The 27,199-nt window shown below is 41.2% G+C and overlaps 1 protein-coding gene across 2 annotated transcripts in view; it reads left to right on the top strand.

Annotated features, from left to right (window-relative positions):
• Positions 1–1,582: 1,582 nt before the first annotated feature.
• GALR1 (galanin receptor 1) overlaps positions 1,583–27,199 on the top strand; it is a 381,431-nt gene continuing 355,814 nt past the window's right edge. The window contains exon 1 of one of the 2 annotated variants that reach the window (XM_056521402.1): positions 1,583–2,492. In XM_056521402.1, coding sequence (XP_056377377.1) covers positions 1,818–2,492 — 675 coding nt within the window. In that variant the 5' untranslated portion in view covers positions 1,583–1,817. The remainder of the gene's footprint in view (positions 2,493–27,199) is intronic. The other variant, XM_056521401.1, reaches the window with a different exon arrangement.

The raw sequence follows: 27,199 nt of genomic DNA, 5'->3' as shown, positions 1-27,199 counted from the left end.
CACAACAGGTGTCAGAAGTTACACTCGTAATCTGTCTATTAATGCAGGTACAACAGCTCCCAGCATGGAGCAGAGTGTGTTCCATGTTGGGAGTAGTAGTACCTGCAGTTAAGGACAGATCACAGCGGGTGTCACTCCTGACACCTGATGCAATCGTACTATCTATTGCAGTGATGGAGCGGCTTTCTTCTGTGCTCCACATCTCTTCACTATACTCCGGCCGGCCACTCACTCATTCATATTTCCCTCTGAGAGCAGTGATTGGCTGCAACCATCCGGCCAATCCCCATCTGGGCAGAAAATGTGAATGAGTGATGTTCAATTCACATCACTGGCAGGCTGGAGTATAGTGCAGAGATGCGAGCGCTGCACAGAGCCGCTCCACATCTCTGCTCTATTATGGACAACCGCATTGAGTGTCAGGAATGACATCCGGGGGGATATGTCTATTGGTACAGGTATTACTACAGGTACTACTACTACTTGAAAAAAACGCCAAAGGGGCCAAAAATGCAATTTACACTCAAATGCAAAAACGTCAGACGCAGGAAATTGCACTGGCGTTTTTTCTGGCATTTTTTTCTGTGAAAAAAAAAAGTTGCAAAAAAAAAAAAAAAACATGTGGAAACTTAGTCTAAATGGTCCTCTTTATGACATTGCTGAGCTTAGTAGTTCTTTCTATGCATCAGCATGCCAAATGCAAGTGAGTAGAAATATTTAAAAGAATTACATCTTTAGGGTACGTTCACACTGCGGAATATCACTCGGAATTCTGAGAGCGGAATTCCGCGAGTAGAATTCCGCGCAGTGAACGTTACCATCAGTGTGAATGGGTCTTCCGCAATACACCGCTGAAATTGTTCCGCGCAAAGAAAGAACATGCTCATTTTTTTGCACGGAATTCCACGAATACTTCATAGCCATCAATGGTGACGGTGCAGTGCCCTGCGGTCCTACCGGGGAAGTATTTACGGCAGCGACCACCTTACGGAATCTCCGCTTGCGGAATTCCACAAGCGGAGATTCCGCAGTGTGAACGTACCCTTAAAATTACAACCTTTTAAACTGTTACTATCATGTTTAGTTGTTATTATTGTTGTTTTTGTTATTATTATTATTGTTTTTGTTACTATTATTATTGCTTTTGTTGTTATTATTATTATTTCCATTATTATTATTATTATTATTATTATTATTATTGCTTTTGATATTATTATTATTGCTTTTGTTGTTATTATTGTTATTATTATTGTTGTTTTTGTTATTATTTTTGTTGTTATTATTATTGTTATTATTATTACTATTATTATTGTTATTATTGTTTTTTTTATTATTTTTGTTATTATTATTGTTATTATTATTACTATTACTATTATTATTGCTTTTGTTGTTAATATTATTGTTTTTATTATTATTATTATTATTATTATTTCCATTATAACTGAAGCATCAAAAACAACAATAGATTCAGCTGAGTAACAAACTTGTGAATTAGAAATCAACTTCAGCCCTGAAAAAGAAAGGCAAATAGGAAAGCAGCTCCAGCATTGTCAGCTGATAGAACATGAGGGAGGAGGTGAGGACTCCAGGCAGAGAGGAGCAGTCACACAAGAGAAAGCAGAGAGAGAACTGCATCCTGCTCGCTGTCCTGCTTTGCTTCCACTGCCTGAAGTCCCTGCACTCACAGTGATCACCTGCACCTCTGCATCACTTGCTCTCTTTTATACAGTGAGAGTTCTGTTGGGACAAGTAAGCTGAGAGGGAACTAGCTGAGAGTCCTCCTGCTCAGTGCATGTCCTAGCTCCCTGGCTGAAGACATGGAACAGATGACAGAGCTGGGGAACAAGAGTGATGGCTTCACCTTGGAACCGAATGGATCTGATGAACAGCCCTCTGTAAAGCCACTCTTGGGTATTGGCATAGACAATGTTGTCACTCTGGTGGTGTTTGGCATTATATTTGCACTGGGGGTCTTGGGCAACTCTTTGGTTATCACAGTGCTGGCAAGAAACAAGCCGGGCAAGCCTCGCAGCACCACCAACATCTTCATCCTGAACCTGAGCATTGCTGACCTTGCTTACCTTCTGTTCTGCATCCCTTTCCAGTCCACTGTCTATGTCCTGCCAACCTGGGTGCTAGGAGCATTCATCTGCAAGTTCATCCATTACTTCTTCACTGTGTCCATGCTGGTGAGCATCTTCACCCTGTCGGCTATGTCAGTGGATCGCTATGTAGCCATAGTTCACTCCAGGAGGTCTTCTTCTATTCGTGTTTCAAGGAATGCCCTGCTGGGAGTCATCCTCATCTGGATTCTATCCCTCGCAATGGCTTGTCCAGTTGCCTATAACCAACGTCTGATCCACAGGAGCAACAACCAGACCTTCTGTTGGGAGTACTGGCCAGATCTGAAGAACAAGAAGATCTATGTTGTGTGCACCTTTGTGTTTGGGTACCTGCTCCCTCTGCTTCTCATTTCTTTCTGCTATGCCAAGGTAATTCTATTAAGTAGTTGTATGTTTACAGATCCTGTCTCCTGAACATGTCTAGCAAAGTATTGTTTGCAGGTTCATACACTGTAATGCTGATGAGATGGCAGGTGTCCAGGCTACCTACCTGCACTAATCCACCTTCTGCAAACACACATATAGATGTCCTGTCAGCTGAATATATTATGCATCCTTAGCACCTAATTCTAGCTACTCTCATTACTTTCTAAATTAGAATACAATCCTATTAGACACTTGTAGCTTCTTACACCTGTTGGTTCTGTATAGGGCTAAGGATCTTAGTGAACACAGTCAGGGGTATGAATCAATTCACTTTCTATACCAGTATTTCCCAACCAGAGTTCCTCCAGCTGTTGCAAAACTACAACTCCCAGCATGCCCGGACAGCCGTTGGCTGTCCGGGCATGCTGAGAGTTGTAGTTTTGCAACAGCTGGAGGCACACTGTTCTATGCACTGGTCACTCTTGACTTATCTCTGCTTACTGTGTGGTCTCCATAACTTGTTGATAGAGCGTGAAACTCCTCCAAACCCAGCAGAGTCAAACAGGCGCTTGAGACCAGGATGAAATCGGAATTTTTCTTTATTCCCACAAAGCAACGCGTTTCGCGGAAGTTCCGCTTCATCAGGCCTGATGAAGCGGAACTTCCGCGAAACGCGTTGCAATGTGGGAATAAAGAAAAATTCCGATTTTATCCTGGTCTCAAGCGCCTGTTTGACTCTGCTGGGTTTAGAGGAGTTTCACGCTATATCTACATTTGTATGAGGTGGAGAGGCTGCAGAGACCTCACTATATTACACACCTTATCCAACGGCTGTCCGGGCATGCTGGTCCCTTGTGACTTATCTGTGCTTACTGTGTGGTCTCCATAACTTGTTAATATAGCGTGAAACTCCTCTAAACCCAGCAGAGTCAAACAGGTGCTTGAGACCAGGATGAAATCGGAATTTTTCTTTATTCCCACAATGCAACGCCTTTTGCGGAGGTTCCGCTTCATCAGTCCTGATGAAACGGAACTTCCGCGAAACGCGTTGCAATGTGGGAATAAAGAAAAATTCCGATTTTATCCTGGTCTCAAGCGCCTGTTTGACTCTGCTGGGTTTGGAGGAGTTTCACGCTATATCAACAAGTTGATGAACAAGCTGATGAAACGGAACTTCCGCGAAACGTGTTGCAATGTGGGAATAAAGAAAAATTCCGATTTTATCCTGGTCTCAAGCGCCTGTTTGACTCTGCTGGGTTTGGAGGAGTTTCACGCTATATCAACAAGTTGATGAACAAGCTGATGAAGCGGAACTTCCACGAAACGCGTTGCAATGTGGGAATAAAAAAAAAATCTGATTTTATCCTGGTCTCAAGCGCCTGTTTGACTCTGCTGGGTTTGGAGGAGTTTCACGCTATATCTAAATTTGTATTTAGGGTGGAGCGGCTGCAGAGGTGGAGCGGCTGCAGAAACCTCACTATATTACACCCTTATCCATGGTTGTACTTGGACAGAGTACAATTATCTCTGGTAAGCGCATATTCATATGTTGCGTTACCACTGTTTCCTAAGATATCACACCACGGGGTGCATCCTGTTGTTCTTTCATTTTTTAGTTCCATAACTTGTTGACAGGCAGGAGAGATACATATATATATATATATATATATATATATATATATATATATATATATAGCGATGAGCGGCAAGGGACATATTCAAATTTGCAATATTTAGTAAATATATGGACGAAAATTCATCCTATGTTCGCGAAATTTGCATATTCGCAATGTTCGTTCTGTTTTCTTTTTCCATGCGAAAACTCGTAATAAAATTCGCAAACTGCGCATGCGCAATTATATCTTTCACCTTAAAGAACGGAGGGATCAGTGTCCAGTCTGGAAGTGCCAATATTCGCACAGGCATAAATTTGCCTGAATTTGCATTAAAAAAAGAATAATCATCATTACGAAAATATATCACTACACTCTAAATATTTGTGAAATCACGAAGTGGTGATATTCACGGTAAAAATTTGCATTTCGAATATTAGCGCTCAACACTAGATTTATATACCTGTGTGCAGGGACGTGCACACATAGGGGGGGATTTATCAAAACTTGTGTAGAGGAAGAGTGGTGCAGTTGTCCATAGCAACCAATCAGATCCCTTCTTTCAGTTTTCACAGGCCCCTTTAAAAATGAAAGAAGCCAACTGATTGGTTGCTATGGGCAACTGCACCACTCTTTCTCTACACAGGTTTTGATAAATCTCCTCCATGGACTCAAAAGGGGTCTGGAGCCCCTGCCCTTTTAATGCCCCTGCCCTATAATGCCCTCATTGATTGGACCTCCATGAGGTGATGTGTGTCTCATTCAGCTGACATGATTGCCAGAGGTCCCTTATCTCAGAAATTGTGTTGTGTTCATATTTGTAAGGTTTTTACAAAAAAATTTTTTTTTTATAATTACAAGTGCCCTTTTTTTTCTACTTGAGCCCTTGCCCCCCAAAACGTCTGTGCACGTCCCTGCCTGTATGAGAACACATGAAAGAGACTGTATAGGACTAAGGACATGCACAGACATATTGGGGGGCAGGGGCTCAAGCAGACAAAATGAGCACTACTAATTAAAAAAAAATGTTTATAAAAACCTTACATATGTTAATACAACACAAATCTTGAGGAAAGGGACCTCCAGCAGGTATGTCAGCTGAATGGGACCTGCATCACCCCATGGATGTCCCAATCAGTAGGAGCATTATAGGGCACTTGCATTAAAGGGGCACTCCGCAGGAAAACTTTTTTTTTTTTTTAAATCAACTTGTGCCAGAAAGTTAAACAGATTTATAAGTGTCCAGTACTTATTAGCTGCTGAATACTACAGAGGGAATTCTTTTATCTTTGGAACACAGTGCTCTCTTCTGACATAATGACCACAGTGCTCTCTGTTGACATCCCTGTCCATTTTAGGAACTGTCCAGATCAGCATATGTTTGCTATGGGGATTTTCTCCTACTCTGGACAGTTCTTAAAATGGACAGAGGTGTCAGCAGAGAGCACTGTGGTCATGATGTCAGCAGAGAGCTCTGTGTCCCAAAAAGAAAATAATTTCCTCTCTAGTATTCAGCAGCTAATAAGTACTGGAAGGATTAAGATTTTTTTATAGAAATAATTTACAAATCTGTATAACTTTCTGGCACCAGTTGATAAAAAAAAAAATAATAAATAAAGGTTTTCCACCGGAGTACCCTAAAGGGTAGTGGCTCAAGCCCCCTATTGAGTCTGTGTGCACGTCCCTGTATAGGACACTTTATGAGTAACCTATAAAATAAAGGTATCATTCTAGAATTATACAGTAGGGTAAAAATTGACAATCTAAATGTATCACCATGACATCTTCATCTCTGCTAGATATTATCCTCCGTTCTGCTATATCTCTGTTTAAAGTATATTTTCTAATAAAATGTGTCCTCAAAATTCAGCTTTGCTTTGGATAAAAAAAAAGTGGGAAAACTAAAACTATTGTTAAAACTGTCTTTGTGGTCCAGAACAACCACTAAAGCTCAGCTTCCATATCTTACAATAAAATTTAAGATAATAACCCCCATTGGTTGCTATGGGAAACAAAAACAGTTTCACTGATTGACAGTTTTGGATTTTCTCCCCCTATAGGCATCTATGGGGGGCATCTATGGACACATAAATGTCAAATATTTTTACATGTCCAGTGTTAGTGGTAAATATTACAAGGTTGATTTACATTATGTAAATTTACATTATTTGAATTTTTTATGTTAATGAGATTATGGAGAGGTATTAGAGGAGTTTGCCTATTAGTGACCCTAATCTATTAGTCAGAGCAGACACCATCTACACAGATAATCTCTCACCCTGGAGGACTCATTATATCTGTGTAAAGAGTGTAATGCTATATTTTCCCAGTGGTGGCACTGATAAGAAAATTAACATTATCTACTTGCTAAATGTTGGACCTTTTTTTTTGTCTAAAGCAGTGGTCATTCAACTGTGGATCTCCAGCTGTTGCAAAACTACAACTCCCAGCATGCCCGGACAGCCAACGGCTGTCCGGGCATGCTGAGAGTTGTAGTTTTGCAACAGCTGGAGGTTCACAATTTGGAGACCACTGGTCTAGAGCATTCAACCCCTTATACAAAAATAGTGTTTCATTCCCTTGAAATAACCTCCAAAATGTGTAAGCATCTGTTCGCCTCTTTGTGAAGTCTAAACAGAGATGCTCGTGAGCTTAGCATTTATCCCTTGAAGATACCAGGTGTCAGAGTGACATATTACAAGTACAGTATATCATTTCCCAAAACTAAGCCGGAGTCTTAAAATCACCGTTGCGCTGGAGAGCAAAACCTCTGAGCAAGAGAACATGATACAGATTGATCAAGTTCGAGTGTTTAGAAGTAGTGAAGGAACAAAGGGTTAAATGCCGCGGTTAAAGCGGATAAAGAGTAGACATTGCTTATACTGGCTGTGACGGTTAAGAGTTAAATAGCTGAATGGAGACTGATAAGGACAGTAGAAGACACAGGAGATGTATGGCAATCACTGCTGTATTCTCTTCCTTCATTCCTCTAGAGAGGATATTGTGGGCAGTGAGGGTTGGATTGGGAGAACTTTACTATTGCTGCTAGTAAGGCTATGTTCACACGGTGGGACGTCCGCACTGAAAATTCCCATGTGGACATTACACAGGCTGCGGAATGGAGGGCGGAGGGTCAAACAGGAAGATGGAAGCTGCAGATCGGGCTGTCGAAGGAGCCAGGTAAGTCCAGATGTGTGAACAACAGGTTACTTTATTAATGTGCAGAGCACGCAACGCGTTTCAAGACCAATCCAGTCTTTTCATCAGGCAAGATAACAACTAGCCCTTGATACAATTTATACAGGATACAATCAAAACGTCACAAACGGAAATGACGTACCGCTCATTCATAAAACATAATCAAAACATAGTAAAAAACGACGGTATCTAACTCATTAATAACAAAAATAACATATAAAACACACTTCCGACTCTATAGGCAAAAAAAATGTGTTTTTTTCAATCATTTCATTTAACCCTTCAGGCCATAAAGAGTTTAAATTAAAAATCCAGAAAGATTCTCTGTTAATAAGTTTCTGATATCTATTGGGGATCCCTTCGGGAATGGATTCAATTATGCATACTGACACACACTCTTTTAAATCTTTCCCTACGGGGGAGATTTTCTTCATTAAAGGAAGACATGATTGTTCCCCGATGTATGTCATTTAATTACTTGCATGTAAATGTGGGATACAATATATTGGTCGGACTGTACAGACTCTCAGGGCAAGAAAGAACAGACACCGTCACAATATTTAGACCAAATTTAAGCAACACAGTGTAGCGTGGCACATTACTGTGATCCAGAGAGTGTGTCGGTATGCATAATAGAATCCATTCCGGAAGGGATCCACAATAGAGACTTATTAACAGAGAATCCTTCTGGATTTTTTATTTAAACTCTTTATGGCCTGAAGGGTTAAATGAAATGATTAAAAAAAACACATTTTAGTTGCCTATAGAGTCGGAGGTGTGTTTTATATGTTCATATAATAGATATGCATACGGCACTGTGTATACGGAGAATTAGTGCAGTCTCTCTGGGCAACGCTCGCACTTATAGTGCTGTGGTGATAGTGGTGCTCTGGCTAATTGAAAGCGTTCATGAATATCCAACAAAGTAAAAGATGAAAAGATAGCCGGCACTCACCAGTCTTCTTAAATTCTTCTTTATTATACTCACATATGAGGTGGGTAGGGAACAGACGTGGGGGGTTACATAGGCAGCAAAGCTCCGTTTCGTGCAGCAGGTGCACTTCGTCCGGCCATGACCGACCGGACGAAGTGCACCTGCTGCACTAAACGGAGCTTTGTTGCCTATGTAACCCCCCACGTCTGTTCCCTACCCACCTCATATGTGAGTATAATAAAGAAGAATTTAAGAAGACTGGTGAGTGCCGGATATAATTTCATCTTTTACTTTGTTGGTGTTTTATATGTTGTTGTTATTAATGAGTTAGATACCATAGTTTTTTACTGTGTTTTTATTATGTTTTATGAATGAACGCTACGTCATTTCCATTTGTGACGTTTTGATTGTATTCTGTATAAATTTTATCAAAGGCTAGTTGTTATCACGCCTGATGAAAAGACCGGATTGGTCTTGAAACGCGTTGGGTGTTCTGTACATTAATCAAGTAACCTGTTCACACATCTGGACTTACCTGGCTCCTTCGACAGCGTGATCTCCAGCTTCCATCTTCCTGTTTGACCCTCCGCCTTCCATTGTCTTCACGCTTGCGAGTAAGCGTGGGAAGCCGCTGCAGTCGAATCTTTCCTTACCCACGCGTCTAGAGTGTTTTGCCTCCTCAGCACAACACCACCAGGTGAGCGAGCACTTTACCAGCCTTCTGCCCACCCTGTTATGCCTATGATTCCACACAGGGAGTGCTCCGTGTGTTTGTCTTATTAGGGGAAACAGACTGTGGAAGGCAATGCACTTCCTTGTGGACTCCGCAGAAAAAAATATACCTTACTATTCTTTCTGCGGATACTGAATTCCGAAATTCTGCTGTGTGAACAATGCCCCAGAATCCCATTGAAATGAATGGGACTCTGCAGCAGCAGAATGTCCGTGAGGATTTTTGTCCGTGTGAACATGCCCTAAGGCTTCTTTCATATGGTTACAATGAAAACTTTGGGTATCTTACTTAAGGGCATCTGTTGATATCCATTGGTTGTTGCTATGTTTAAAAAAGTTTCCTACTTACTATGGGGGGGAAATGTATTTTGCACCAGCAAAGTATCATGCGCAGTGTGTTTTTACGAGTTGACTTGCTCCAAAGTGATCTTCTAACTTTGCGCCATTTTTATGTTGTCTGCACTTGCCTGGTCATTTTTCTTGATGTTTGCTTCCAGGGAGCATGTTTAGCAGATGCACTGGTTGGTGCGCTTTATTTATGTACTCCAGTGACCAGTGGGCGTAGGAATGTGTGTGCGTTTTTCACCCTGTTTTGGGGCTATCCAGGGGCTTCCTATTACTTGTGCAAGCCTATGAAAATCTTCAATAATGACAAATTCCCCCCTATATGTTCTTTTATTGGACTATGAAACAGTGCAGTTTGCATTGCTATTCCATATAGCCAAAAGAACTACAACCTTGAAGTATACTAGCTGAGTGGGGGCCAAATGTTTTTTTTTATATTTTTTTCTTTTGGCTTTTGTCCCATAATAGGTTTTTAAGGGTGTATTCACATGTACAGTGTCCTGCACATATTTGATGTGCAGGATTTGAAGCTGCTGAATTAAAGCCATGTTCAGTCATTAGGTTTACATAAAACTTTGCAGCATCAAATCTACAGCTATTAATCTTCTGCATCAAATATGTGCATGAAACTGTACGTGTAAATAAGCCCTTAGGCCATGTTCGCATGGCGTAAAATGTGAGGAATGTCTCCGCACATTTGCCCGATCTGGTGGGCACTAGGCCCGCTCGGAAATGTGGCGTGCCATAGACGGCAGTGCATTTCCGAGCGAAATTCGTAAAAAAAATAGACAAGGCTATTCTTTTTGCGGATGCCGGGAATTCTACCATGTGAACAGTGCAGTAGAATCCCATCGAAATCAATGGGACTTTGCTGCAGCGGAATGTCCGTGCAGAATATTCCTGTAGAATTTTGCACTGACATTCCGCCATGTTAACACACGTGCGTATTTTCTGCTGCCGATTTGTTGTAGCAGATTTTGCTACCTATTGAAGTAAATGGGCAGCAAATGTGCAGCACATATTAGGACATGTGAACTGACCCTTAGGGTGTATTCACACGTACAGGATCTGCAGCAGATTTAATGCTGCAGATTTTCAGCAGCAGATTTCATATTGTTAAATCGGTACAAACAAATAGGTGAATATAGCTTCAAATATGCAGCAGATCCTGTCCAAGTGAATGTACCCTAAAGGATGCCAAGGTATAGAATTTGGGGAAAGAAACCCTTATATTCAAGTACTACTGTTTACTACTGTCTGGATATCTTGTATTGTTGTGATCACATCCAACATGTGTCAGCTGAAATACCTCGCTATCATTTGTATGATTTGCTTTTGAACCTGCAGAACATTTGTACCAGCATTTAGTAAAGGGGTACTCCAGCAGAAAACATTTTATAATTTTTTTTCAAATCAACTGGTGCCCGAAAATTATACAGATTTGTAAATGACTTCTATAAAAAATCTTAATCCTTCCAATACTTATCAGCTGCTGAATTCTCCACAGGAAGTTGAGTTGTTCTTTTCTGTCTGACCACAGTGCTCTCTGCTGACACACCTCTGTTCATGTCAGGAACTCTCCAGAGCAGGTGAAGTTTGCTGATACAGTTCCTGATACAGACAGAGGTGGCAGCAAAGAGTACTGTGGTCAGACAGAAAATAACAACTCAACTTCCTCTGTAGCATACAGCAGCTGATAAGTACTGGAAGGATTAAGATATTTTTAATAAAAGTAATTTAAAAATCTAACAACAATACAAAGCAAGAAAATGGGGAGAGCACTCAGGAAGCAGTATCACCTTCTATAACTTGGGAAATGATCCTCGGTGACCTGTCTCAATGTCTCCTGCGGGGTGCACATATACAAGCATGAAGCATCAAATATAGAACAAACGAAGAGCACGTACGTGCACAGTTGGGTCTGGAAATCTGGTAACGGGGTGCCGGGTCACAGCATAGGCGCTGGTGTATGGTGCTCGGAGGCTACGCCGGCATTTTCGCTCATGAATGCCTGCTTCTTCGAGGCTGGAAGAAGCACGCACTCACGTGCGAAACTGCCGGTGTAGCCTCCGAGCGCTAGGCGCTGGTGCATGGCACTCGGAGGCTACGCAGGTAGTTTCGCACGTGAGCGCGTGCTTCTTCCGGCCTCGAAGAGGCCGGAAGAAGCACGCACTCACGTGCGAAACTGCCGGCGTAGCTTCCGAGCGCCATACACCAGTGCCTATGCCGTGACCCGGCACCCCATTACCGGACTTCCAGACCCGACTGTCTCTGCTTAGCGGTGAGTGCATGTACGTGCTCTTCGTTTGTTCTAATTTAAAAATCTGTTTAACTTTCTGGAACCAGTTGACGCGATATAAAATGTTTTCCACCAGAGTACCCCTTTAATAATACCTTCTATATTCATCTGACTCAAAGTACTGTACGCTCCAGATCTCTGCCCCATGTAAATGATGATTTGTGTTCTTGTAGCCAAAATAGTAGCTATACCAAAGTATGTGTTAATATCTTACCACCGTATTGTGTCTAATATCTAGTAGCCCCTTTCCTGTGGTCTCTTAAAAGACTGCGGCAAAATCAGCAGTGTTCAGTCTGTTGTAAAGTGGGGACTTGTCAGTATGATATTGTGTTGGCGGATGTCAGCGTGCCACTGATCGATGAAACTAGCATGCTATTGATTCATGCCTTTTCCAGCCACTTGGAAGTTGTGGACATTCAACCTACTCTTTTCTTCTTTTAGGCTGGAACAAGGAATTTTAGCAGACTGGGAGCAGTATAATAATAATCTTTTTCATCTGTATTATTGATATGGGACTTTTAACAATAGAAATAAAATAGCAGGTTATGCCAACTGACTTACGTCTGATTATCAACCTTCTATTCACTTCCATGCATTTTATAGATAGGTATTTCATATTCAAGGTGTCCATGATTTATTGAAGTTCTTTCTATTAAAGGGGTACTCCGGCGCTTAGACATCTTATCCCCTATCCAAAGGATAGGGGATAAGATGCCTGATCGCGGGGGTCCCGCCGCATTCGGGCATCTTATCCCCTATCCTTTGGGTAAGGGATAAAATGTCTAAGCGCCGGAGTTCCCCTTTAAAGGGGTTATCTAGGAAAAAACTGTTATTTTATATATATCAACTGGCTCCAGAAAGTTAAACAGATTTGTAAATTACTTCTATAAAAAAATCTTAATCCTTTCAGTACTTACAAGCTTCTAAAGTTACGTTTGTTCTTTTCTGTCTAAGTGCTCTCTGATGACAAGTGTCTCGAGAACCACCCAGTTTAGCAGCAAATCCCCATAGCAAACCTCTTCTAAACTGGGCGGTTCCGGAGACAGGTGTCATCAAAGAGCACTTACACAGAAAAGAACAACCTTAACTTCAGAAGCTCATCAGTACTGAAAGGATTAAGATTTGTTAATAGAAGTAATTTACAAATCTGTTTACCTTTCTGGAGCCAGTTGATATATGAAAAAAAAAAAGTTTATCCCTGGATAACCCCTTTAACCCCTTAAGGACTCATAACTCTTTTATATTTTCATCCACAGACTAGTATGAGGGCTTGTTTTTTGCGCGACCAGTTGTCCGTTGTAATGCAATCACTTACTTTACCATAAAATGTATGGCACAAGCAAAAAAATACTATTTGTGTGGGGAAATTAAAAAGAAAACCGCAATTTTGCCAATTTTGGAAGGTTTTGTTTTCACGCCGTACAATTTATGGTAAAAATGACATGTGTTTTTTATTCTCTGGGTCAATACGATTAAAATGTTACCCATCATTATACACTTTTCTATTAATGTTGCGCTTAAAAAAAATTGCAAACTTTTTAACTAAATTAGTATCTTTAAAATCCCCCTATTTTGAAGACCTATAACTTTTTCATTTTTCCGTATAAGCGGTGGTATGAGGGCTAATTTTTTCCGCCGTGATCTATACTTTTTATTAATACCATATTAGCTCATACAAAACTTTTATTACATTTTTTATAAATTTTTTTTGGAATAAAATGTTATAAAAAAAAGCAGCTATTTTGGACTTTTTTTTTTCTTTTTTACATTCATGCCGTTCACCGTACGGGATCATTTACATTTTATTTTACTTAAATGTACGTCCTGGTGTGTTAAGTACCATGTCACCAGGACGTACATTTGCGTCCTGCGTCGTTAAGGGGTTAAGTGGTGAACAATATCATAAACCACATAAAATGGTAAAACATATTACTTTCCAGGACAGTGTTCCCCAACTTGTGACTTTCCAGCTGTTACAAAACTACAACTCTCATCATATCCTGACAACCACAGGCATGCATGATGGTAGTAGTTTTGTAACGGCTGGAGGGTCGCAGGTTGAAGAACACTGCTCTAGGAAGAAATAATAAAGTATTTGTGTGTGGTCTAAACATGTCCTTCTGGATGAGAGATAAACAAGGCTTTTGCTTTACCTAACCTTGGGCTGACTTTAGTAGTTGCTGACCATTGGACTAAGGAACTTTCAAGATAACATTTCCGTATACATATATATTTTTTTTGTTATGATATCTGTACTTAATATTAACTGATTTCTTTGTTTATTTTCTAAACTTTCCATTTGATGTGTATGTTAAACAGATTTTCTGATAATTTTTGGTGATCTCCATTTTACTTTCTATAATATGAAATAGTCTGTAAATCTTGCAGTTTTCATTCGGGTCACTAAGTTTAATATTAAATGCGTTGTCTGGCGTTTTTTTTTTTTCCTTTTAAATATATGCCCAAACTGTCTGCTTAAATAGAACAAACCTTTACTTACCTCACTTACTACCCCCCTTCCCCTTTAATGATGGGAATAGTAGCTGTCACTCACCGCTATGAAGCAAGCGCAACTCCTGCACTTAAAGGGCTACTACCGTGGAAAACTTTTTTTTTAAATCAACTGGTGCCAGAAAGCTAAACAGATTTGTAAATTACTTATATTAAAAAATCTAAATCATTCCAGTACTTTTTAGGGACTATATACTACAGAAGAAATGCTTTTCTTTTTGGATTTCTCTAATGTCATGAGCACAGTGCTCTCTGCTGACCTCTGCTGTCCATTTTTGGAACTGTCCAGAGCAGGAGAAAATCCCCATAGCAAACATATGCTGCTCTGCACAGTTCCTAAAATGTACAGCAGAGGTCAGCAGAGAGCACAGTAGTTGTGACATCAGAGAAATTCAAAAAGAAAAACATTTCCTCTGTAGTATATAGCCCATAAAATGTATTGGAAGGATTAAGATTTTTTAATAGAAGTAATTTACAAATCTGTTTAACTTTCTGGCACCAGTTGATTTAAAAAAAAAAAGTTTTCCACGGGAGTACCCCTTTAATGCTTGCTTCATAGTCACTTAAAGGCAACTCAGGTACTTAAAGCGTACCTGTCAGATAAAAAAAAATGTTACTCAGTACCTAATCCTGAACATGTATATGTTTATATTGTCTCTAGCACCTTTATTTATTTATTTTTTAATGAATCTTTTCTGTAGCTCACTTTCTTGAAATCTTCTTAAAGGGAGGGGGCGTGGCCTCACTGTACATGCCTCAGCCTCCTCCCTTAGTATGCAGTTAGCATCTTCCCACTCACTTCTCTTTTAGCATGAGCAAAACTGCAACTGCCAACATGTCCTCACTGTCAGGGCATGCTGGTAGTAGTAGTTGTGCTAGCCCTAGTGGAGATGTGAATGATGGGCGGGTGGAGAAAGGGGGCTGACATATGTGCGGTGCGATCCTGGGAGCTCCACAACAACCAACATCAGCTGTTTTCCCCGTGCGCTCCTAGCACTTACAGCATCAATGATCTGCCAGCAGCTGGTAAAAAACTCCTGCGTCCTTCACACCTGACAAAATCTTGAGCGACGCAGGAGTTTTCACCCCACCTGCAGTGCAGGTCTTTACTTAGGTTGCATTCACACTGCGGTTGGAGCGTACGGCTGCCGGATCCGGCTGGTGGAGGGGAAAACCATGCGCTCCCGTACCTCAGACGGACCGGTGTCGAACTCCATTGACTTTAATGAGCCAACCGGAGTAAAATAGTGACTCTGGTTGGCTCATTTTTTCCCCTTATCCGGTTTTGTGACTGGACCTAAAACCGCCACTGTTTGACTCATTAAAGTCAATGGAGTCCGGCGCCGGTTCGGCTGGGGTACGGGAGCACGCGGTTTTCCCCTCCCACAGCTGGATCCGGCAGCTACATGCTTCAACCACAGTGTGAATGCATCCTTACTCAGTGCTTGCTCACGGCGGCTGTGCATTCCTGCAGGCTGGGAGCGTGCACAGACAAGCCTTGTACACGCATCATCAGTTGTCCATGACACTGCCCCGCTGCCCCTGGACTCCCAGTAGGTATGTGAACCCCTAGAAGCCAGTATTTTAAGCCATGATTTCTATAATAAATTCAAGAAAATTGAAGTATATTAGCAAAGTTAATGTTTTGTCAAGATGTACAACATATAAAATGTTTTTGCATCTGACAGTGCTTATTTAACAAGTTATCCCCTATCCACATGATAGGGCATAAGTGTCTAATCTTGGGGGTTTGACTACAGGGACCCCCGCGATCTCCTGCCCAGTGCCCAGCTCTCATCATGCGTGGAGTGACCATCACTTTATGCACGGAGATGTGTCGAGCACTGCATGAAGCGGTGGTGGACATTCCCCCTTCATTCATCTCTATTGGAGATTCGGAGATACATGAGTGCATGAGTGTATTTCTGGTTCTCCCATAGACATTAATGGAGGAATTGTGTCAACCACCGCTTCATGTGCATAAAGTGGTGGTAGCTCCATGAATGAGGAAAGCTGGGGAGCCAGGCAGGAGATCAAGAGGTCCCATTGGCCGAACCCCCCCCCGCGATAAGACACTTATCCCCTATCAAGTGGATAGGGGATAAGTTGTTAAAAACCAGAGTTCCCTTTAAGTGACTATGATGCAAGCATTGAGTGACTATGAAGCGAGTGCAGGAGCTGCACTTGCTTTATAGACATGAGTGATAGCTACTTATCACACCATTTACCCTTTAGACACCATGGTCAATGCCAATCAAGGCTTCTAAAGCATTAAACATGACGATAGCTCAGCAAGCTCTTTGGATCATGTTGTAGGGGTCAGATGAGTCAAAAGGGCAGCAGAGGGTCCCCTTACCGGCCTTTGGCATATTTAAGAGAATCAGTCAGATGAGCGTGAACTTAATTTTAATAATAAGATTGACTTTCAGGTAGTGTTGGCATAGACACCCCTCAATATACATCTTGAAAAGTTTCCCCCCTCACATATACTAATGTGCCACAAACAGGAAGTTAATATCACCAACCATTCCCATTTTATTAAGGCGTATCCATAAAAAGGGCCCACCCTGTACAAAATTCACACTCTCTGAATGTATAGTCACATTTATTCCCTGAAAATATTAACTCTCATATCCCAGGAATGGAAGTGCGTATCAAGAAACTGTAACAAGCTGTGGGATCAGGGTATCCTAATCTATTCAATAACGGTAAAATATTATTTTGTTCGGGTTGGCCACAGGTCTTCCCTAAGATGAGATTTCCTGTTCTGCACAGATCACTTTCCAGGACTGTCCTTCTAATAATCACAAACAGGATTACAGTGAATGGCAACATCAGTAAATAGATATAACACTTGTCACAATAGCTGATGCTAAGTGCTCAGCATCCCTTTCCCCATAGAATGAAACCTGAAAAGGTCACAGAACATGCCTAAAAATGCTTACATTCATGTGAATAGGGTCTGATCAAGACCATTGTGCCTATGTCCAATGGGCTCACTGTAACGCATATCTCTAAACACTGTTAACCTGTTTATACTACAGGACGTGTATGCTTGTCCTACTGCTGTAAACAGTGTATGACGTGTTAAGCCCGCTCCATACCCTGTGGCATTCCGTTGTTATCAAAAAGCAAACCCTCATATGGCTCTGTAGATGGAAAATTGAAAGAGTTAGGCTAGGTTCACACTGCGGAATCTCTGCAGAAGATTTCCACCCAGAGATTCTGAGTGCAGCCAGTGCCGACTGAATCAGTCATCGCTAAGACTGCGCGGACAATGCAGTCTCCAATAGACCGCAATGTGTTCCGCAAGTATTTTCCCCAGGCGGAAATTTTCCGCTCACAAATTCAGCTTCTCAAATTCCGAAGTGTGTACTATACAGCACATTTTAGTAATCGGAATTTCTGCCTGCAATTTTAAAGCGGATAGACATCTTATCCCCTATCTAAAGGACCCCCTGCGATCTCTGGCCCAGCACCTCATAATCTGCATGCGCAGAGTGAACTTCATTCTGTGCCAGTTTATGAGCGACCACAGCATCACACACCCCTCCATAGACATTAAGAGGGTGTGACAACAATGGCTGCCTGCAACCTAGCACACCAAGCGTTCTGAACATAAATGTTCAGAACGCCGGGTGCGGGGCTCTGATCGTGGGGAGTCCCAGCAGTCAATCCCTGCCATCAGACAATTTATACCCAATCCTATGGATAGGGAATGAGATGTCTAGAGGCAAAGTACCCCTTTAAATGCAAAAACAAATATTTGATTTGTCTTCAAGGAGTTAAAAAAACAGCTCAGGCAAGATGGCTGACCTTATAATAAAAATGTATAATGTATTCAAAATGAAAATAGAAACAGATTGATAAAATAAGAACATGTATCTGGCTCTCATCTGTATAAATATCTATGTCAGTGTTTTCCAAACAGTGTGCCTCCAGCTGTTGCAAAACTACAATTCCCAGCAGACCCGGACAGCTTTTGTCTGTGGTTGTTTCCAAACAATACAAGGAAGCAACTATTTTTGCAATTATACATTGGTGTCCTTCTCTTTCCACCTGGCTTAGCTCTGGGTCTATCTATAGCACTACAGGACATAATTGGAAAAGTGGGATATTAAAATGACACGGAAGTTAAGGGATGAATGTTACATAGAAGAATCTAAATTCTACTATGGTGATGTTGTTGTAGACAGTCCTCTATAAAGTTGCATTGAATGCAGATTATGTCATGTCTGGTTTATGTCTAACTTGTAAAAAGTGTATGTAAGTGAAGACAGAGAGAATGCCTAAATATAGGAAATATTACAAGATCTGTGTTGTATATCGGTACAAAAATAGCTAAATCTGGCATAGGATTGTGAGCAATAAAAACTGATATTTTGGTCGCTAGTTGCCCAATTTAGAAGCCAGTTTGGTATTTTTCGTAGACAGTCAAGATGATATTCTGTAAAACACAAACCAAAAAGTGTAAACTGCTTGTATAACAATATTTATTTATCTAATTATCTATTTTAATCTTTGTTGCTTTTTATGGGATAATATTTTCCTGTACAAAAACATGAAGTAAGAAGACGAAGTACAATTTGCAAAACACATTCAAGGGCTATTACAATTTTATGCTATGAAAGGCCATTATTCTGTACGAGTAGAAACAATTAATTTCTGCATTGCAGATGAATTTAAACCATGGACCACCCTAAATGTATATTATCCAAATAATTGCCAAATAATCTAAATAATATTGCTGTGTTCAGGTGTGATGATGATACAACATCAATAGATGTGTCTTATGAAGACAACCCCTTTTCACTTGTGTTAAGAGGAAAAAGGGACATCATGGGAAGGATACACTCTGACACATCCTAGTCTGTCCATGTGCAAAGTGGTGAGCCACATAAGTGAAAGGCGGGCATGTATGCTGTTTTGTTTATGTTTTTAATGTGATTTGGTCAGACATTATGTTCAAGCCATGTTCGTTCTAATTCTTTTAATGGTAATCACTAAAGCACAGTGTGAATTTTCTTCCACTGCAAATTTTAAAATTAAGATTGTGAAAATAAATAAGAAGTGACGTGTCACTACTTTAACAGTTTTTCCTTGTGATAGCTGATTGCAGAAGATTCTTAGGCTATGTGAGCAGAACGGAAAGAAACAGCAGCAACATGGCATGATATGAGTTACACTAAGCACTGAAGTGGGAAGGGATGATTAGATACAGGAGGTAGCACTGTGTACATACAGCAGCACAGCAAGGGAGGGGTTACATAAAGCACTGAAACTGCTGCTGCTGAAATTAGAGGGAAGCCTTGATTTACCCTTCAAGGACAGTGCAGATCCTCTACATAAGGAAAACAGCTTGCATTACACAGCCCAGGTTCTTCCTCACCCTCTCCACATAGCAGTAGCTAAGCCCCACCTCCACTTTCTGTTGTGCTGTGTCTGTTACTTAAGATGCTTTAAACTTAACAACAAGCAGTGGATAGCAGATTGCAAGGAAGTTCCGGGTGCCGGGCAGGTGAATTTTTCCGGCCCTTAGCCCGGCTTTGGACAAGCAGGTCCAGACCTGACAAGCACTGTGGCGCTCTGCAGTCTGTATGGTGCGGGCTCCTGACTCGTGCCCGCTCCATACTCTGCAGCCCTGGCTGTGGAAACTTGCGTCCTCTGAAGGCAGTGCAGGGGGAGATAAGTAGTTGTGTATGTCCTATCTCCCCTGCTCTGCCTTCTTTCTGCAATGCAGACCTGCGGGAGGAGATGAGGGGGCATGGCTTCTTGCTCCCCGTGCAGACCTACGTCCTCTGCCTTCGCTCGTCTGCACGGGGAGCAAGTTTCACACTGCCGCTAATAGCCCGGCATGCAGCGCTCAGCAGTCTGTATGGAGCGGGCTCCGGGCTTGTTCCCACTCTGCAGCCCCTGGAGGGCTTACCTCTGTTTCCTGCTGTCCCGTGGCTCTGTCTGGCTGGATTAGGCTCTATCAATGGATCACAATGCTCACAGATCAATGAGTTCAATAGAACTATATTCATCTGTATGAGGAATCTAATGATTCCTCCTATAGGTCCAATAAAGTGTAAAAAAAAAAGTTTTAATAAAAGTTAAAACACACATTAACACATGTTAAAAACACACACTAACCCCTTTCATGTTCAAATCACCCCCTTTTCCTATATAAAAACATGCAAACATAATACAAACAAGCATATTTGGTATCGCTTTGTGCGTAATTGTACGCCCTATTAAAATATAACATTATATATCCCATACAGTAAATGTAAAAAAAAATACCAAACCACAGAATTGCAATTTTTATAATATTCCAGAAAAAAAGTTAAAAGGTCATTAAAAAGTTAGATCAATACCAAAATGGTACCGATACAAAAAACTGAATATGGTGCAAAAAATTAGCCCTCATACAGCTTGGTATGTGAAAACAAAAAACTAAAGTTACAAGGGTCACAAAATGGCAATTAAAAAAATTCGAAAAAGCTCAGAATTTTTTAAAAATTAGTAAAACATGACGTAAATTATATAAAATCTGGTATTGCTGTAATAAGGCCGGTCTTAAGTATGTTATCTGACCACAAGGTAAATGGCGTAGAAAGGAAAACCACCAAATCTGCAAAATGATCTTTCACTATTTCAATTTCACTTCACCTAATATATATATATATATATATATATATATATATATATACATATATATATATTTTTTTTTCGTCCAGAGAATATGTTATTGAACAATTAAAAGGTATCATTATAGTAGGTGGTTATGGCTTTTATAGCGCGAGGAGGAAAAAATTAGAGCGTAAAAGCGAAAATTGGCCCGGAAAAGTGGATCGTCATGAGGGACAAGTAGATTTTGCTCCATTTTAGTCCCGTGAACAAGTAGTTTTTTTTTAAATAAAATTTCCACACCCCTGAGAGTATTGGTTCATGCAACATGAGAGCAAGTAATATCTCTGTAGACTAAGAAGAAATTTATTATTGTTTTAACACATTTTTTGGTTGTGAAATGTCACAAATCCTTAAGCAATGTGACTTAATTGGGCAAAAATATTGCGACTTTTGTAGACTGCACCATTAAAAAATGTGCTCTGTTGAAGAAAAGTCACACATTTGCACAAGGGGTAAACCATAGAAAATGGTGTACTGCAGGGAAATTTCAGGGAATGTCTACTTGCACAAAATTTATCAAATGCCCTGTGACCATTTAATAAATTAGGTGCTTGTACACATTAGCGCCACGCAGAATAACGGTGGACAAAATTGTTCACCTACACGAACAGTGATAAGTTCCCCCTTCTTCCCTATTTACATTCACAGGCTGAAAATCCATCCTTTCTTTGGTTCCTGGTGACCTTGTTACATTATATCAGAGTAGGTAAAAGATATTAGCCTGAAGTCTAGGACAGGAGAGAGATTTATGCTATTACTGTTAAACTTAGCTCACAGAGGATTACCTTGGCTGTGTTTCAATTAAAGACAATCTATCAGATAACACTATGTCAGAGCTGATGGCACAAACATAATCATTTATCAAGTCTCTAATAAAATTTGCCATACAAAAACAAGTAGAGGAGGAAGGGAAAGTTATCCTCGGCACCAGTGGTAAGTGGCAAAATTGCCCTTTTTTTTCTTGCAAAGTTGGAGTTTGCACAACTTTTTTGTATGGTGACGTCACGACTCCGCCCCCGTGTGACATTACGCTCTGCCACCTCAATGCAAGTCTATGGAAGGGGGCACGACGGCCGTCATGCACGACGGCCCTCCAATAGACTTGCATTGAGGGGGCGGGGCGTGATGTCACACTGGGGCGGAGTCTTAACGGCACCGTACTCCGGCCACGCTACACACTCGGAGCCTCCAGCGCTACGGAGAGCTACATAGATGGGTGTGTAATTACAGATTGCGGGGACCCCAGCGGCGGGACCCCCGCGATCATACATCTTATCACCTATCCTTTGGATAAAGGATAGGATGTATTAGGGCCAGAGTACCCCTATAAACAAAAAAATTCCACAATTTTGCTATTCTGTGCTGGTTCAGGGAATGCTAAATTCCACTCGAGGTGTTAAAAATAACCCGGAGCCTAACATTGAAAGTGAATCTGTGTGTAGACCAATGCTGTGCAAAATATATGAGTAGAATGATTGATATGGTAGGTTTACTTAAGCAACACTTTAAGAAAAAACCCAGCTTACATGCTGTCTGGTTGCATGGAAGGAGCCTGTAAGGCCATGTTCACATGGCCAAAAATGTGCAGAATTTCCTCCCGGAAAACCCAGGTGAAGATTCCGCACATTTAAATGTTCCCGCGGGTGCTAGGACAGCTCAGAAATGCGGCACCTCACTTAGACATGTCTATTCTTTCTACGGATGCCGGGATCAGGATTTATGAGGCAGAAATTCCTGCTGTGTTCACAGTGCAGCAGAGTCCCATTGAAATCTATGGGACTCTGCTGCAGCCAGGCCTGGTGCAAGGATTTTTGCCACCCTAGGCGAAAGCTAATTTTGCCCCCACCCATTGGCTCCTCCTGATGTATGGAGACGGGCATGATGTCAGGATGTTGGACGGACCTGACCTTAGTGATTTCCCCTGTCTGCCTTAGAGGTGGCGCTATGCTCCTCCAGCAGTCTGAAAAAAGCTGGGCAGGTGCTTCAGATGGGCGGGTGCTTTGGATGCTGGCTAACTTTATTGCAGCAAGCAGAGCAGCACCCCCATCAAGAGGGCGCTCTAGGAAGCTGCCTATTTTGCCTATAGGCAAAATCGACCCTTGCTGCAGCAGAATTTTTAAGCATATGTGAACATAGCCTTGCAACAATGGGATATTCTTTGCGTGGTGTCCCGGTACTGGACCTGGTCCCGTACCTTAGTCATGGGTCCCCATAGTCAGAGTTCCTCCGTGCTGATAGGGCTCTCTTGGTGGATTAACCCCTAGTTTCCTCCTAATGTCATTAAAACTGTATATATTTAATATATTTTATTATAGTGTAATTGATGTGCAGGACCTTAGGTCATGTGATATTTAATAATTCTGTTATGCTAAGGTTAAGGACCTTTGGGTCATGTGATAGGTCATGTACTAGGACTGACAGGTTTGGGGAACCAATAAGCTTTGATCCTGCCCCTTCAGTATATAAGGGCGCTGTATCCAATAATCTCTCTCTTTCCCTTGGGATCCCCGTGTAAGCAGATCTGTTATCGCAGTGACAAGACAATCTAGGCCTGAAGCCTTCCACTTCAGCCGCATTCTAAACCGTGATTTAATCCAACTCCATCCTACCAAATCCTACGTGACTACTGAACCTAAACATACCCCTAAATTCAGTGGAACAGCGTACAAAGGGAATCAAAGCTTATTTCCTACAAAGTCCCAGCCAACCTGTGAGGAGCCTAAATCCCGGTCCTCTTGTTAAGACTGTTGTTAACTGCATCCTGTGTAAAATCTGCAGTACAGTTATTTCAAGTTTATCACAATTCCAGCTGTGGACAATCCTTTATTCCTCCCTATCGCTCTTCGGACGGGTGGCGGTAGGATATATATATATATATATATATATAGAGAGAGAGAGAGAGAGAGAGAGAGAGAGAGAGAGAGAGAGAGAGAGAGAGAGAGAGAGAGAGAAACCCGCACCCTGGCATCACAACAATCAAGAGTTAATCCTATACCCAGCAACACTACATTGCAACACCCCTGTTCAACCCTACACCCCCAAGCTACCACATTTGATAGTTGCCCCACCCCATCCATTCATGTCTATGGCAAGGGGGTGTGGCAGCTACTACATTGCCTTCACGTCTTCTCCCATAGACATGAATGGAGGGGGTGTGGCGGCTGTGGTCGCCCAGCAGAGTGCAGCAAGAATCATGTTAATTTTCAAGCTGATGATGCAGCCTAAGGACCCATTAGAATAATCACCACAAAGCTATAGTGGTTGTTGATGTTAGTGGTTTTTGATATCAGCAGTAGCACTAGGGGTAACAAAAGTTGCAGTTGCGATCAGGTCCCACAATAAGGCAGACTGCTGCAACTGCCTGATGAAGTGGCTGGATACTCATTAAGATTTCTCTCCAGTCTCTCTTCTTAATATAAAACAATGCCTTCAGGTCACAGGAGTAAAGGAAACAAGTAAGAAAAAGAAAGCAGGGAATGCAAGTCCTTCTGTGTCGTGCAGCAGTGGAACAGGTCAGATTGCAGAGGGCTTAAAGGGATCTTAATCGATACATCATGTGAAATTAAAAGGGTACTCTGGAGGGGAAAAAAATCGATTTCAAATCAACTGGCTCTAGAAATGTACACAGATTCATAAATTATGTCTATTTAAAAATCATGAGTCTTCTAGTACTAAGCAACTGCTGTATTCTCCAAAGAAAGTTATGTTGGTTTTTTTTTCAATTCTGGCGCAAATTCTGGCGCAAAATCTGGCGCAGACGGAATTTCTTGCGCAATGTGACAGAATTTGGCGCACAACCCAACAAAACATGTCGGGTTTGCAATAGTAAATGAGGGCCAATGTGTTTCACAGTTCAGAGCGGAAAACCAGGAGTCTTTTATCCCATCAGCACCCCTGTGACACAATTGCTTAAGTCAATAGGTTTCCATGGAATCTAGTGGCCTTATGAAAGCCCAAATGCCTGCCATTTTAGTCTGCTTTCTTAGCCATACCTCTGTCCCGGACAAGTTCATTGACATCCAGCATTATGCAGACAGGTATTATACACTGCACCACTGCAGTAAGTGCAGTGTATTATACCAGTGATCAGGAGATCGATAGTCAAATAGTCAAAGTCTCCTTGTGGAACTAATGCATACCCAAAAACAAACTTTTTACATGTACATAAAATAAAATATAATAACTACATCCTCTTCACCCCTACCAACAAATATATTTTCTTATTACAGAATATATATATATATTTTTTTTTTTTACATGAAATATATATATATGGAAATGTTTGGTACCAGAACTATAAAATTATGACATTACCATGATTGAACCTGCACTGCAAACACTTTAAAAAAATCAGCCGTGACAGGAGTCCCTGCTAAATTTAAAAAAAAGTGCCCATGACTTTCTATGCTATTTGCACAGGGTGCCACAGAATTTTTTTTTTAAGTGACCATCACTATATGCTGCAACAACATGAAAGGTATGGCACTGGCTACATCTGTACCGGTAGAATAGGCCCTGTCAGTTTTCCTTGTTGGCCCAAGGCATTTCAGTCTGACACTGGTTTTGTGCTTTCTGACATAGACTCACTGTGGCAGTAATAAGAAGTAGCAACAGTCAGTTTATTTGAAGCATTTTTTACTTTAACCTTTTTATATAAAAACATAATTATGGCCTTATACTAGTAAGATCCGCTTTAGGGCAGGGTCACACATGGGGGGAGGATGGGGTGGTAATCGGCAGCATATTCATGTTGCAGATGTGCCGATGGCAGCCATAGAGGGACTGCAGAGAATACTCCTGGCTGTGGCTGGGTAGCTCTGTGTGTTCGCACATAGAGGTGGATTTCCCACTGCAGAAATCTGCCGCTAGGAACAGACACACAGAGCTACCCAGCTGCAGCCACGAACACGCGCTGCAGTCCCTCTGTGGCTGCCATCGGCACGTCCGCAGTGTGAAATACTCTGTGAATGTGCACCGTATGACCCTGCCCTTAAATTGATTTGCAAAAACAGTTGATTAAATGAATAGTCAGCATGCAAATCTATTAAAATAATGTGGTTATCTAATGGTCAATTAATTGTGTTAACACATTGCTTATATAGGACCACTTTCACAACTTATCACTTTGTAAATATTGTCTTCAAACTGTCTTAACATTTCTCAGTTGCTTCTTGTTTGCCGATCTTGTCAGTTTCATGCTCGGCATGGTCATAAAACTTCATCTGCATCATTTAGTTTAGGATGAATCTATGTAATTTCATCTGGAGTGGCTGTGCACATACCTGAATTGACATCAATCGATCATTCATTGCAAAAGGAGAAGTGCATAATTTTGAGTGGATCTAACTCGATTACCAAATATAATATAAATTATGAAGCTTGAAACTCAATATCATATCTATTTTATATTGAAGTGAAAGATTACTATTTCCTTCAACCCTTAGAACAGAATTTGTAATAGTCCCCTAAATGTCTGAATGCAATTCATATGGCGACTCATTTCCTTTGTGCTTAGAATATGACATACTTGGGAAAACGATGGGAAAAATTGGGGTATCATTGGGGCCAGCCTAAAGCTAATATTTCAACCCTAATGTCCTGTATCATTTTTGGTGCATTGCTCATTATTATGCATTCTCTAAGGATCATTTCATTCGATTACTCTCAATTATTTTAGTGAAGCCACGTACATAAAACATTGAGCTCTTTTAAAAACAAATACAGCATTTGAATTTTCATGTACCTCGGTGGGTGGCTTATGGGACAGGAGAAATACTTACCAGACCGTGGTCTGATCCTTTTTTGTGGTTGGATGGAATACATAGAAAAGAATGAATTTACTGTATGCAATGTAAAATAGCCCTTACATTAAATGGAGTTTACCTGCCGAAAACTATTGCTGGACCATCTACAGGATAGACAATCAATAGTTCATCAGCCATGTGCTGGCGCTTGGCGTCCACATTCCCCACATTGCCACGCCAAGGGAACTGAATAGTGTATGGGAGTCAGAAGCCTCTGGTCTGTACACTGTTGTAGTGGCGGTGATGATTAACTGCCTGGCCGCTTCTATTCACTTCACTGCTTAGCAGTTACCTAGCGCAACCATTGCAAACAATGTACAGATCCATGGCTTCTGGCTCCAGGAGGTTTATTTCTGGCACCATGACAGTGCTGATCATTTGATTATCGCCACCCTGACGATTAACTATAGATAGCCAGAAAACCCCCTTCAATATTGTTTTCATGAATGGGTCATGATAAATATATTTTTTAAAGTGCACATTCTCAGTGGCCCCTGATCTGCTAAATGTCAAGGACCCTGCTACCTAAGGCAAACAGATGATTCTGGGGTCAATAGACCTTTTAAAGAGAGGCATTTAATCAGATTATAATGAAAGGG

This window comes from Hyla sarda, chromosome 5 (assembly GCF_029499605.1).
Source record: "Hyla sarda isolate aHylSar1 chromosome 5, aHylSar1.hap1, whole genome shotgun sequence".
In the NCBI taxonomy this organism is placed as follows: Eukaryota; Metazoa; Chordata; class Amphibia; order Anura; family Hylidae; genus Hyla; species Hyla sarda.
Note: the sequence above shows the minus strand (reverse complement) of the source record. Positions and strands in the feature narration are given on the sequence as shown.